The sequence below is a fragment of the Cydia splendana genome, chromosome 2 (genome assembly GCF_910591565.1).
Source record: "Cydia splendana chromosome 2, ilCydSple1.2, whole genome shotgun sequence".
Taxonomy (NCBI): Eukaryota; Metazoa; Arthropoda; class Insecta; order Lepidoptera; family Tortricidae; genus Cydia; species Cydia splendana.
Genome location: NC_085961.1, coordinates 13,842,306 through 13,857,644, shown reverse-complemented (window position 1 = coordinate 13,857,644; position 15,339 = coordinate 13,842,306). Strand labels below are relative to the sequence as shown.

At 36.9% G+C, this 15,339-nt stretch overlaps 1 protein-coding gene across 1 annotated transcript; it reads right to left on the bottom strand.

The window, feature by feature from the left end:
* Positions 1 to 856: 856 nt before the first annotated feature.
* Positions 857 to 12,002, bottom strand: LOC134801034 (nose resistant to fluoxetine protein 6-like). The gene is made up of 13 exons (XM_063773545.1): positions 11,798 to 12,002; positions 8,920 to 9,137; positions 8,626 to 8,834; positions 8,418 to 8,506; positions 6,855 to 7,036; positions 6,327 to 6,490; positions 5,181 to 5,349; positions 4,198 to 4,391; positions 3,144 to 3,291; positions 2,578 to 2,761; positions 2,072 to 2,211; positions 1,489 to 1,598; positions 857 to 967 (listed from the first exon to the last, which is right to left on the bottom strand). Exons 2-13 carry the CDS (start codon positions 8,992 to 8,994, stop codon positions 889 to 891), a joined length of 1,743 nt encoding a protein of 580 aa, XP_063629615.1. The 5' UTR covers positions 8,995 to 9,137; positions 11,798 to 12,002; the 3' UTR covers positions 857 to 888.
* Positions 12,003 to 15,339: the final 3,337 nt, after the last annotated feature.

Sequence of the window (15,339 nt, the reverse complement as noted above, 5' to 3'; positions counted from 1 at the left end):
GACTACCTATGTTTGTATGAAAAGGCGATTTAAGGGCGGTGGTCGTGCATATTCGTCTTAAGGCGAAAATTAATCTAATGAACGTTTTTGCAACTAGGCTTATAAGAACAAATAATAATTTTATCTTGAAACAAGTTTTAAATAAATACGTGTAGATGAAAAAATACAATCTTGCCTTTTTATCAAATGACATCATTTTTTGACAAATTTGCGAATTGAGTTATCCAAATAACGGCTAATACAAATAAGAAATCCCTATCACAGTTTTAAACCATGGCAGGGTTGAATACATAATAATGTCGGTATTTAACTAAACATAAGACGAACTCTTTATTTCATTTACGCGAGCGGAGCTGCGGGCCCGTCTAGTACTATATATATTGGTCGTAGTAAAAATAAAGATGTGTAAATGTAGTAAATATCATACAAGCAAAAAAGTAGTAGTAGGAAGGCAGCTAAGAGAGAAGAATGACGGCGTGTTGTGAAGCTCGTCACCATCCGACGATGACCACGACTACTCTGTCAAGAGTGAAACGACTAAGAAGAAGAGAAGTATAACGCAGCAGGATTAATCGTTATAAATATGTTTTTATTTAAAAATTGAACTAAATAGTCATTTACAGGTAGATACCTCTATCCATCTACTACGCAAGAGTCTCAAGACATACAACTAGACTTACTATTAACGTTGTTCATTCTGAAATCATTTACGACAAATGATACGTAAGTACATCTTGTTATGTTGAAATAAGCTCTGTTTTATTAATATAAAAAATATTAAGAGGTAATACTATTTAATAAAACAAATACATATAATATTCATATATTTCATACAAAGACTGTAAAAAAAAAGCTGCCACTAATGAGACAGCAAGGTTGCAGAACCAATCACATGCTTTTTTGTTTAATTGTGTCATTTTGATGAGCACCGTTCCTGGATATTCCAACATTCTCCTTGGCAGCGCCTCTGAAAACAAAAGCAGGGTTTAATTTTGTATGTGGAAACAAAAAAGCTATATTCATTTGATTTAATGCCTTCAATCTTATATGTTTTTAAGTGCCTAATTAGGTAAGTAATAATGATATATTCACTCAATACATTTTTTGTTTACTATTTTAGAATCGGAGCAACTAAACTCTGCATGGCATTTGTAATAACTAACACATGTTAATATAATATCGTCAGGTGACAAGCAAAACTCACTAAGTACCACCACAAGTTCATAGCCATAGTGAACCATATTAGTACTAAATAAGAAGGTCTATTTTTGTTTAATTTTTTTTTAGTAATTAGTGACTTTTGGTTGTCACCTGACGATATGGTCAATATCATAAATGTCAAATTTCTATGAACATATAACGTTTATAATGACATTTTCACATTGTTCTGTCGTACACAAAGTCGGTGCAATGTTTAAACGGACTCTATGCTTAATGCTTAATATTTATAGTCCTTTTAGGTATTACAAGCCTGTATATTTAACTTACTTAGTGTTGAGGTATGGGTTCGTGATGTTGACGAGAGGTGCCTCAGCCAGCAGCCAAACCATCAGACTCAGCAGCAGCGACACGACCACCAACCCAAGAGAGTTTATCAGCTGAAATTATAAAAATACCCAATAATAAGGGAGACGTTCCAGTGCCTTCGAAAGCTCGTCACTGCCCCGGTACATGTCATTGTTAAATTACGTCGTTAGTAATAAAGATGACCACAAGGTATGAACTATCGGTAGCCGTACCACGAGTAGACACTTGACGTTTATGTTAGCGTCTGCGTGAACTCGATCGCATTCCCTCTCTATCGCAGCAATACATCAGTGCGAGCGAGATGGACTGCGATCGAGTTTGTGCAGTAAATGTCCAACGGCAACTAGTGGTTGTCGTGAAGGCATTAGCAATATTAGCATATCGAGCACTGGGACGTTTACATATAAAAGTATTGTCACAGCGATCTCCAAGGCGGGCGCGACAGATCAGTAAGAAGTATCGAATATTAAAGAAAAAGTTCTACCGTAGCAATATAATAGGTAGAAATACATTTATCAAAAGACATTGAAAAATAACTACTTACAACTTGAAATAGGTGATGTTTGTTATGATCTCTCATGGAAGTGAATTGATACAAAAACATAATGTGTATGACATATAAGCCGTACGAGAGCCTACTGAGCGGCGCGAACACGGACCAGCTGAGGAACGGGTTGATGAGGGCTGCGGACAAGGTTTACATTTATCAGGTACATAGATCTAGTATTTCTAAACCAGTTACCGTAGTCCAGAAAACCGCGCTTTTGTATTTGCGACAGGCCATCCTTTTTGCCTCATGCGACACAAAATTTACGTAAATATTTAAATAGGTACATCGTAGGTGTTACGTAAAATTTTTAAACATAGACGAAGCATCCTAGCTAATGTTATACTAGGCGATTATTTGTAAAGTAGGGTTTTGATATGATAAAATTGTAAATAAAATGGTCGTAGTAAGGATGTAGATCTGTTCTGATCTGATCTACGTAACACAATATTCTTTAATATTAGAATTATATCATTCAAAATTAGATATAGTGAATCACTTACGAACTTGGCCGTAAGTGCAAAAGATGACGACACCTAAAATAGCCACGGCAAATATATTTCTTTCGAAAGCCGCGAAGATGCAGGCCAGCCATCCGTGGACTCTGTACACCAAGCACAGATGACCCAACGCCATTATGACGAGCATTAGGTTCAAGGAGACGTAAGTACCAAGGAATGACACCGTCTGAAATGGTTAAAAGTTGGGTAAAGATCATTTTAATTAACCTATATGCTTGACAGACAAATCAATAAGCCCTTTTATTGTTTTTTTGTAACTTTTAACTCTAATCTTGGCAAAGGTAGACGTCCACAGGGCCGCATCGCATCGCACGCAACGGATTTTAGTATTCTTTGTATAGAAAGTCACACAAGTGCATCCACTGATGTCTGAGTCTGAAATTAGGGTGTTTCCGTGACCACAGCTGGTGCAACTCAGCTGAAACGTCGGAATTTAAAAACAATGAAATTATATCGCGGTAGATCCATTTGTGTAATTAAATATTTTGTAAGCTTGTTAGAAGCATGTATTATTTATACAAGCATATTGTTTCAATGTGGTAACTTACTTTAGACCAGACTTTCCTGTAATCCTTGGGCTTGTAGATAGACATGAGATAGCCGGCAGCCAGACCAATCGCATAAGGGCCCATCCTGTTGTGTGTTTTGATGTAGGAGTTCCTAAAGGCGGAGTTAGGTCTAATGTTTACCTCCAACCTGTGGAATGTAATTATATTTTAATATAACTTTACAGTTAGGAGATGAGACACGAGTGAACGAAGTATCTACCTAATTCGAAAACTGATAACAAGAAAACAAGGAGGGGAGGGAAGGGTCAGTTTACTTATACATACATAAGGCACTTCATCACATCGCTTGAGAAAGGTAACAATGCATTTTACCGATACGACAAATATTAGATTATACTCCATGCGTTCTAGTGTATTTAGCAGAGGTTACAGTCACGGAATCTGATTTATATAGTAACATTTCGACCATTTCGTATCTTGTCAGAGTGACAATCAATATGAATGCCGCTGGGAATCTAATATATAGTTTGTCAAAGGACTGTTATCAGTGAAGAAAATGATACGTTTCTGCACTAGAGCATTTTACGTTCCAAGTACGACTATATTAATTTTATTACGATAAGCATGGGTTTAAATGGATTTGTTATACAATTTCCATTCTGATATTTATCTCCCCATTACATAAATAACGATACTTTTGCCTAAATTGTTAATTGAAAGTACCTTCAAGATTTACTATAAAAATGTCTACTTTCTCATGTTTTTAAAAAAACACAAGCATTTCACTTTTCTCGTATTCGAAATGAAAAGTAGAGTGTTTAACTCGGGTAGTACTATTATTTATTCTGTGCTCGGGTGAAAGGCATCATTTCATCCCTTGGTTAACAATCTACTATTGTCTTACACTAGTATTAGCACCCAAAAAGAAAAGGATGAGTATAGTTTTCCTGGTTCTTACTGACTGACAAATTGGTTTGACCAACTATATTCACTGTGGCCAAGTACAAATGGTACCTACAGAAATCAAATAGGTAATAACCGTAGATGCTTGTAGCATTAAAACTGAACACCAAAATTAATAAAAAAAACTTACCCAAGATCGTAAGCCAGAATTGGTGGTAAATCATAGACGTATATGATGATCATGGGCATTATGAAGCTGATCACCAACACTATGGCGGCAGCTGCTGTGCCGATCCGTGAGTTTTTGCGGTACACGTACAGAAGGACCAGCGTCATTACGTACATATGGAAGTCGCAGGGGATGTACCAAGTGGCTGGGTGGCACTGGAAGTACGTATAAATAACCTTTTATCCTTAAATCTAAACCAGGTTTAACTGGTTTAAGGATAAAAGACATACAAGTCACTTACACGAGAACAGCGCTCAGTAGATACATGATGTTTCTAGTCAATGGATCTACTGAGAATGATCCGTTTTTTACACAAAAAAATTAAAGTTATTTACGGTACCTAGCAACAACAAAACTCGCTCGAAAAGTAGGTACACGCTCACGCAATTATTTTTTTTTTAAGATGAGTAGTGATTTAATAATAGATTGTTAACCAAGGGATGAAAGGCACCATTTTCAGTCCAGCTAGTTTGGCGCTTGAACGCAATGAGACCGCCGATAGTCCCAGACTGAAATGGTGCCTTTCACCCGAGTTAAACACTCTATATCGAATGCAAGGAAGCACCTTAATTAAAGTAACAAACCTACGCCCATTCTCTTTCCTTGGGACTTACTTTCAATTGGAGACTTTGCACGTCTAAAGATAAATAGCCCCTAGCAAAAACATTGAAATATTTATGACAACACACATACATATTTTAGCAAACTGTGTTTTTTTTTCAATGATTAGTACCTACATTAAAGAATGAAAATCAGCGGGATTTATTTAGTTGCCGTTTTTAAATAATTGTGCAACCATATTTTTTATTGGTGGTGAATTAGTGCCGGTTTGCAATCCGATTAGGTACGATATTAAATCCACATCGAAATCTAACTAAACCCGAGGGGCAAACATTTATACGTTCATATATGAAGCCTGGGATAAAACAATTGTTAATACGTACCATTTCTAAAGTGTTATAATAATTCCCGACCATTAGTAATGCCGGCAACCAGTTCTTCTCGCACATCTGTTGCTCGTAGAGGGCTATCTTGGGGTAGACAGGGCCGTCATCAGTATGTTTTGAGATATGGGCCAGGTAGAACACGGTCACGGCTAAAAGCACGACAAGTCTGAAAAAAAAAGCATTCTGGAAGTCGGTTCTGAGGATTGTTGAATACAATCTCTAGTTTCTCCTCATCACACTAGTCTACGATAACGATTGAAAAGAGACCATCCTCGATCATTACGTTGCCGTCTAGACGGTCGTGAATCTCACTCTCGACACAATCGCGGTTATCTATTTACCGATATCTATGGGACATTGTGAAGATGAGATATCGAATAATTGTGCCTTAATAGGTGAATCCCAATTTCAGAAGCAGCAAAAAATTATAAACATACCCCTGGGTTTCGGGTGCGGGAATGAATCCGAGTATTTACAACTTTATTGTAAAATAGTAGTTTCTGCTAGTGACTTGACCTCCGTGTAAGTAGGATAATAAGATTAAGCAACACTGAGATTTCGATTAACCGCTCGTCTCCTTGGTATTTGATTTTTAAAAAACATCTCAAAATGATAATGATTTTACAACACTTGCATCTACGTTTTTGCACAACTATGGGAAGGCAGTTCCATTAGCATTAAAACGACTGAGCTGATTTTGGCTAAATAAGGTATCAACATTAGTATCGTACGGTTAAGTCCTTTTTTACGATTTGAATAAGCTACATTTCAACCGACTTCAAAAGAGGAAGAGTTTTTTACGTATAAAACGTTAGCAATAAATAGGTAGAAATTGGGGTACGCTTATGTTATGGCAATCGTGCTATTGGAAATCAACATGTTTCCTATGTACGTTTTCTTACCCTCATAATAAATAGCTATATACTGAACGCTGCCTGCGTGATGGGCACCTTACCAAGTGCGCAAAATTTTTATAGGTATTTTAAATTTTGTAGCTTTCGTTTTTAGTTGTAGTTAATTTTAGTTTTGTATTGATTTTATACACTAATTGTACAATAAATGAGTTACCGCTATATACTAATAATAAATATATACCTAACTAAGTACTGCAATATGTAACTGTAATAAGCTAATAAGTTATACCTTATATATCGTTTTAGAATATTCATCAATAAACTGTATGGTTTGGTTATATCCAACGTGGCAAGGCTTTTTCCCACTAGAAGGCCAGACAATACAAAGAATGTGTCCACTAATACATCGAAATGAGTGGTAACAGCCGCTAGTAGTGGTTTATCCGTAGCCATCTGAAAATACATGTTATAGTATATAGTAGCGCAAAGGAGATAAGAGTTCGCATGGCGCTAATGGCGAAAGGGTTTGCAACTTACTTTTAGTTGACTTTAAGTTTTCTTTAAATATTTTTTTTTTATTAATTTTTTTATTGGCATTTCGAAAAAAGGTTTTCATGTAATTTAAATTATTGTTACCGATGTTCTGTCTGTTCAGCATACAAACTTATATGCTGGGGTGGTACCTTTTGTACAAAGCTTAAAACAGTAAAAATAGTAATAGCACCACCTACAATAATGATAAAAGGTTTTTCTAATTATTAGCCTCCGGTAAAACTTACAACTGTTAAGTCTTCAACAAGTAAATAAGTTTTATTACCCGTTCAAAGTCTAAAGCATTGCTAACAGAAGTCCCCTGTGCAATTGCTATGTAGTGGACGAAGGCGACGATAAACGCCGTTAGGAAGCGGATACCGTGCAAGCATGGTAGTTCATCCTTGTCTGATTTGAACACTGTATTCCAGTTGCGGCGGAAACAGAACGATTTTGCAACGTGATTAACTAAAAAAACGTAGAGATAAAATAATTCACTTTTGTTATCAGTTTCCTGTATTGTAAATCAATCTATTCTATACATATAATAAAGCAGAAGAGGGTCGAAAGTCTGTACATGGAAGATATTCGAAAAAAAGTTGCCTGGGGATACTTAGAATCGATAACAGAACACGTTCCAACAGTATCTGTTTATTTGAACGCGCATCACGTGAAAACGGCTGAACGGATTTTGATGCAAACTTTACTAGTCTGTCGAGAACATCCCCGGCCAGGTTATAGGCTATAAAAATTCAACCCCTAAAAGGGGGGGTAGCCACAACACTCGATTGACTATAGTTTGCCCCTGAATCTTATGGCGCTACATTCGCGTTTTCAATAACTTTCTAAGATATGATAAAGGTGACATTCGGGTGGCGACTGCAGCAGCATTACTCTGTTGCAACGTTACTGCTGCAGCACTGTCATATTTCGTGCTAAAATGATTTGACTGATTTCCATACTAAAAGCATGGTATAATAATATACTCCGCCTGGTACTCTCTTCCCGTATTTTCTAGGTGACCTAACTGACACAAGCCTACGTCATCATGCGACAGCGCTATATGATAATATGCGATAGCGTTATATATAGCGGCCATGTTATTGTGACGTAGGCCTGTGTCACTCTGGGAAGAGAAGACCATGTTTTATTAGACTATGACTAAAAGTAAAAATGTACAATTGTCTATCCAATTGCGTTTTTTATATCGAAAAATTATCGCGTTCGTGATAAAATGATGTAACTGATTTCCATACTAAAAGTAAAAATCTACAACTGTCTAACAAATTGCGTTTTTTATATCGAAAAATTTTCGCTATAAAAAACGCAAAAAGAGCAAGGGAGGTCGAGGGACCACCATGGTCTACAAATGCTTAGGGCATCAAAATATCTTAATCCAGCACTGGTCGTTTGCGGAGTCAAACGATTTGGGACTCGCATTTTATACGCATTTCCATGCCTTCCCGAAAAAAATCGAATCATTCGCGAAAGTCTGGCAACGCATTGAGGTTACAAGAGGCACGTGGTCTTCCTCAGGAGTCTGAAGAAGCTTTCGCTCGCGCGCGTATACCTTACTGTATCGTCCGATATACACCTACTACTCTGTCGTTAAAATCACGTGTAAAATATTAATAAGGGCGAAAAAAACTACTACCTAACTGTAAAATATTTTATCTGGACTACAGTCCTCTAGCATATCCATCTGTCAACTTTACTTCAAGTTCCGCCTCCAGGGGAGAGGGAGAGAAATTAGGATTAGAAATCAGCCCCTTACTGACACAGACCGAATTCCACGCGGGCGGAGCCGCGGGCACAGCTAGTTAATTCTAAAGGTTTAAACATCACGTACCAAATGAGTTAGAACTAGCGGTGACTGGGTACTCGCTAACATAGTATGTGGAAGCTACAGCTATGAACATCAGCGCTGCAAAAGTGTACCTGGAAAAGGATTGGGTTATAATTATACAAAGATAATAAAGATATTTAAAGCCAACTCACAAAGCAAATACAACTAATTGTAGCTAGTCAGAATTTAAAGATAATGAGTAAAATCTTACACAAACACGTAATATCCCGTAGAATATACCCTCGGGGCCGCTGCTTCCTCACAGTGGTGTATGGAGACGGGCGCACCCCTGGCCGCGCGCAAGTACTCCGTGCTCATGAGCGCCTGCACAAACTTCTCCGCGGACTTGGACGGACAGCCCGCGGGAAGGCAGACCCCGTGTGCTATGTATGAGAAACTACGACCGAAGTGTGATTTAGTCTGAAATTACAAATCAAAACTAGGCTAGCTCAATCGATTTGTGTGAAAAAGAATAACTTTTCCAATGAATAACGTTTTAACTTACATCGAGGTAATAGTCCTCAGCCCTAACATAAGGATCGGAAACTTCTTCCATTGTCTTGATGCCATCTTTATTCATCTCTATTTCCGCTAAACAGTATTGAGTGCGTAATTCCGGGTGTGTCGCGAGCCAGGGCGGACGCAGGCATTGGTCGTAACTCCCCAAGTGGTAGCGGGCGCCGAAGAAGATGCCCGTGGGCGACTGGTCGATGGAGTTCCATACTGTAACAACAGACGGCCATCAACCAGTCGTGCCTAAACAGGCAGGTACCTACTCGTAATTACAGAGAGCGAAACACGACTGTTTCGCATAGAACCTCATTAAGTAGTCACATAGATATGTAAGTAGTCATAGTTTAAGTATTAGGTTACTAAAACATTGGTTTTCATAGTAAAATGTTGGTTAACCTACTTGGCCGTAATACAAATTTTAAGTTATATTAAGTACTGACTTAAGGCAAAGACATATGTAACTTCGTATAAGACGAATAAAGTCTAAGGAAAAAACGTGCCTCGGAATTCAAGTAAAAGTCATTCTCGAATAGATGCCGCACACACCTTTAGCCTATCCTCGGCTAGATGGCGTGACGACACCGTTTCATATTTAACAATTTTAACACATAGATATCAGTGAATGAACATGGATCAAAATGATATAAAAATAATAAAATCATTTATCCATATGTCGGAGAATGGCTGAAATGTGCCATCTATTGCCTTCAAGAGGCATTTTATCATGCAAACCTTGACAAATAGAGCAAACTAGGATGTTACGTACACCTGAGTGGCGTTCGACGCAGTTCCGCCAAGACGTCATAGAGTGCGCTGTTAAAACAATTGAAGTCCAGAACAATTGAAGTTATGCTGTCAATCAATCTTCAGAAGGAGCACGATGAGAACGAACGGGAGAGGATGACGTCTGTGGCCGCTCCTGGGTCTAATCCACTGCTTTGCTTAAGATAAGAAACGTATCGCGTGCTGTGATTTGTAATGAGTCTTGTGCAGTAAAGATTGTGAGTTGAACGTCGTATTTCATTGAAGGCCCTCGTCATCCACGATTGAAGGTTCTGATGTGCTGCCGATAGTATGATACGCCCACAATTCCCGACACATATATATACATTTTTTGATAACTTTATACGTTTTCATTTTGAGTTTTAGTCGTGTGTCGATAGATGGCAGTAAATTTACAGTGACTACAAAATTTACAATGACAGGGCCCCTCTATACTATCTATTATTTTTGCTTAAGGTAAGGCGGGGTAAGACGAACATAGTTAATTTTGCTCGGGGCTAGACAAACAGTATGAGGATTCCATACAAGTGTTTGTCTTGGCCCGGTGATACCTACTAGTAGTCTTTGCCCACCTTTCCTTAATAGATTTTAAAACTCACGTTCAGTAAAATTATAGATTCTATTCAAAAGCTTTTTGAAGTGAAAACTTCTTTAGCGGCGCTGTTCACTTTTTGAGGTGGGGAAAAAATGTTAAACTCGAGACAGCGTAAGACGTAAGGCGTAAGGCGTAACCCTCTCTTTCTACCGCGCGGCGAAAATGTGTGCCTGAGCCTGCTGTTTCGTTTAGGCGGCGCAGGGCGCTTGCGTGACGTCACGTGTGACGAACAATGTCATTGTGTTTTGCGTTTTTGATTTAAATGCCATCTAGTGAGTTTCCCTCAAACTGCTATTAATATAATGTAACTGCAGTACTCACAGTGATGTGCTTAATAGGGGATTCAAGTAATGCGACGAAATAACGCTAGATGGCGTTAACCTCAATTATACATAGTGCTGCAGACATTTTGCACTGATGGCGCTGTTATTAATATTTAGAGTTACAATGTCGTTGAGTGTTTCACTTCTGCCGGCACTCCCGGAGTGCAACCCGTTGTTTTATTTTTGTTTTTACGAAAAACTTGTACTTAGTCAAGTTAGTTTTTCAAACTTTTTGCTAAATCCGCTAAATATATTATGATCCCGAAATTAATATAAAAATGTTTTCAAGAGATATACTTCATATACTGGATGTGGCCTGTTACTGTAGTAGCAGTAGCAATAAAAACTGACCAACATTTGTTCAGCGACTTTAATAAAATATCTTGGTTTTGATTTTTATCACACTTTAAATTTTATTATAAGACGCAATGTATTGAGAATTTTGTTTTGTGATAGGTAATAAGGAACGTCAAACGCACTGATGATAGCGTACCTACCTACATTGAAATGTAATATTTTGTACTTATAAAAAAGAGGAAAATCTAAACATTTCACATAATTTTTAAAAGTTGTTAATCAAAAGTTATATAATTTGAGATTTACAATATAGGTTTTGTTATTGTATTTTGTTATGTTATGGTATAAAAAAGAGGAAAATCTAAAGATTTCATAATTTTTAAAAGTTGTTAACCAAAAGTTATCATTGAATAAATCTTTTGTCAAAGTTATATAAGATTTACAATATACGTTTTAACTATTTGCTCGTGTTACATGCCACACCCGGTACAACTTAGCATTTTACATTTTTATTTTAAAAATTAAGCGTGTAGAGAAAATAATATAAGAATAAAAAGTTCGGTTATGATGGAAAGTAACTTTGCATAACATAACCAATGATGCGTAGCTCTTTGATTGGATATTCTGATCACAAAGCACACATCAAGTAAATCATTCTTACAGGAGTGGAATAAAGCCCCCATTCAAACAATTTTAGCCCGTTTTATATAAAGCCCCCGCCCACAACTCCGTCCGCACAGAGGTCGTTAGATTTTCATTAATTTCAAAAAATTCTTCTCCATGATTGATGTGTGTGTGTATGTGTATATAACTGTTGCTTCTGCTCTTTGTTACATTGGAGACAATATATATGTACAATTTTATGTACTTACCCCATGTGGCCCATAACGTAGAGTTCTTAACATTTTCCAGAATGTTAAATATTTTGTCACGGCAGGGCACCTCATCAGCGTCCCACTCATTCTTTGACAGATTGTCAAATATGTGGTCCAGGTTAGGGATCTCTAATATTGGTTCCTTGGCAAGAACATTGACTGAAAAAGAAAATAACTGTAACAATATATTACTGGTTTTATATTTTTAACCTACTTGAGATTTCTAAGGACCTCTAATTTGACACAATAGTTATTTGTTTTACAAGGGGGCAAAGTTGTTGTTTAACCGCTCGTGCTAATATTGATACCCGAGCAAGCGAAAGATTCCAAAATTGAACCACGAGCGTAGCGAGTGGTTCGAAAAATGGAATCTTGAGCGTTGCGAGGGTTTCAAAGCACGAGGGTTAAACAAAATTTGCCCCCGAGTGAAACACAAAATTTTTCACCACACCAACCCAAAGCAAATATTAAATGTAAAATATCAAACAAAATCAAACCAAATCAAATCCAAATGAATGTTATTAAATATTTATCATCCAAAATCATCATTTAAAAGTCAATTCTACCAGCAAACATAAGAAAACAACTCAAAATTTGCATTTCATTACTTTGCCTCACACGTGAATAAGATGCAACTTTGCTATCAGTTTTTGAAGTGCAAAGTAAGCCTTTCCGAGCTGGTGTGGTGAAAATTATATTTGTTACTACTCCTATATTTAATAATGTATTTTTTCGGAACTTAGCATCACTTTTACGAATATGTGCCATGGTGCTAGGGATTGCAATCCGGTCCGGCGGATCCGGTAATCCGGCCGGATCCGGCACGTTTTAGGAGCTACCGGATCCGGTTGAAATCACCGGATCCGGACCGGATCCGGGAAAATAGAAAAAAAGACCGCACGCAGCACCCACTGCGCGTTTTAGGTGAGATAAAGGCGATGGATAGAAGAAAGAAGTTAAACAGAAAAAAGAACGAATAAAAAAAACCAAATTTAGTAAAATAAGAAGATATTTCATATGACGATGATTGAGAACAGAAGAGGATTTCCTCTTCTTTCATGTTGGTGGCACGAATCGGCACGATACGACGATTACGTAAATAATTAGAAGTAAAAATTAAAGGATGGAGATGCCACGGAAGGCATTTGTAACGACCGGTCTGGCCTAGTGAGTAGTGACCATTCAGTGACCCTGCCTATGAAGCCGATGGTCCTGGGTTTGAATACCGGTAAGGGCATTTATTTGTGTGATGAACACAGATATTTGTTCCTGAGTTATGGGTGTTTTTCTATGTATTTATCAATATACTATACGTATATATATCGTCGCCTAGTAGTACTACCTAGAGCTAGCTAGTACCCATATACAAGCTTTGCTTGGTTTGGGGCTACGAGTAGGTCGATCTGTATAAAATTGTCCCCAAATATTTATTCATGAATTACTTATTTATTTGTGATTTAGGCTATAAAACTATTTTCACGGATAAAAAATGAAAGCAAGATAATATTGGAGCGCATTTCATACAATTTTGGTTAAAATTAAAATATTTTGGTACTAGAATGGATGTCAGCGTTACAAATAATTCCATCAAAGAACAGTTACGAAAACTTGTCCTTTCAAGGAGTTCCATTTCCCATGCCATAATTATCCCATTAACAGGCTTTGGAATCTAATCAAATTTATATTTTTATTGTAAACGTATAAATTTGAGCAGAATGTGAATGATTAAATATAATAAAATTAATAAATAACTTAGATTTCAAATTTTATTTTTAAATTGAGTTTGACTATGTGACACTTTTTAATACTTAGTTTTATTTTATTGTTACAAAGTTATTTCTTATTAACTTCAAATTGTTGTTTTATGAATACATTTGTAAAAATACCCTTTGTTTCTCATATAAGGCATAAAACTTGAAAAATATGTAATTTTATTAACTTTAATATCCCTATACCTAACCGGATCAGGTCCGGCCGGATCCGGCCGGATTTCGGCCTCAATCCGGCCGGATCAATCAATCCGGTTTGCAATCCCTACATGGTGCTTATCTTAGTATCAGATAACTTTGTGAATCTTGCGGGCCCCGCTCATAATATCAAAAGAAATAAATAAACACACAATACAACCCTCGCACAGCTCTTTTTTTAACCGTCTTCAATTTCATAGAAGGAGGAGGTTCTGTATTCGGTTGTGGCTAGCTTTTTTTTTTTCTATGTACGTTCACCGATTACTCCGACATCCGTAGTCCGATTTGAGTAATTTGTTTTTTGTTTGAAAGGAGCTACCAGGGGGGCGAAACTTCAAAGAGGGGTACCTTATATATGGAAACTAGCGCAGTCAGCATTATGTTTACAGCAACATGTCCTCACCTGATGCTTCCATGTAAATCAACTAGATGGTGTCACCGCTTTGTCTGTGATGTCTTAAAAAACACGCATCCAGGCCATAATTGTTAAAAAGAAAAAAAACTTTGTCTTTGCATTTTTATCACAAATTCCGTTTCAAGTATGAAACGTTTAATATTTTCAGTAATTTAGGTACCTCACATTTTTTAATCGTCTTAATATAATTGTATTTATATTAAAATAATATAATCGTTTTTATTAAGAACATTTAACTAAATAGTTTCGCCAAGTGCCTTTCGTGAAAGGAAACGTTAAAACAAAGAACATAGTAACCGTCAAACTATAAAAGTCAAACAGAAGATTCTATTTTTTTGTAGTTTTAATTAATAATTTCTAGTATAATCACTATAAATTGATGAAAATGAGTGCGCCTGGGAGAAAGAAACGTTATTGCCTTTTCGGCTGTGCGAATTAAAACAACATGACTCCAAAACGCATCAATGCTTTCGTGGCTCGTGCTAGCTAGTCAAATTTAAGTCCAAGTTTAATAATGGATTTGTATTATTTCGAACTAATTTATTATAATAAGTGGAACCCTTAGAAAATATTTTTTTGGTTTGTTACGCATGTAAGTAATGAAAAATAAATGATATTTTTACACATCGTGTTTTTACCTTTGCGACTAAAATATTCTTTGGTATGAAATTTATAAAATACTGGTCTAGGTAGTAAATCGTCACTGAATGAATATGTATTATAGTACATAATATATTGGCGCCTTTTTCCTTGACCGTGTACAGTGCACTACAATGAGGTGTATTCATTTTTCACGTGATTGCTTTGCAAGAAGGTGAAAGAATGGAACCCTCATTGTAGTTCACTGTAAACGGTCAAGGAAAAAGGCGCCATAGTCTTTATTACTACTATGCATGTGTGCCACGCACACATACGTAAAGGTTTGTGACAAAAATCGACCTGAAAGATGCATACCTACAACTGATGATCCATCCAGAATCGCGAAAATACTTAACGATTTCAACACATAAGGGCTACTTTCGCTACAAACGCTTACCATTTGGAATTTCCTTTGCGCCGGCCGTTTTCCAAAGGACAATGCACCAGATCCTCAGTGGCATTGATGGTGTTGTTTGTTATCTTGACGACATTCTTATAACAGCCCATAACTTAGAAGA

Bases quoted from the DNA above. Each gene is read 5' to 3' on its own strand.
- LOC134801034 (XM_063773545.1), bottom strand. From the start codon at position 8,994: ATGAATAAAGATGGCATCAAGACAATGGAAGAAGTTTCCGATCCTTAT. The intron at 3,292-4,197 runs GTAAGTTTTTTT...TACATTCCACAG, and splicing joins ATTCTGGCTTACGATCTTGG to GTTGGAGGTAAACATTAGAC. The intron at 1,599-2,071 runs GTAAGTAGTTAT...TTATAATTTCAG, and splicing joins AACATCACCTATTTCAAGTT to CTGATAAACTCTCTTGGGTT.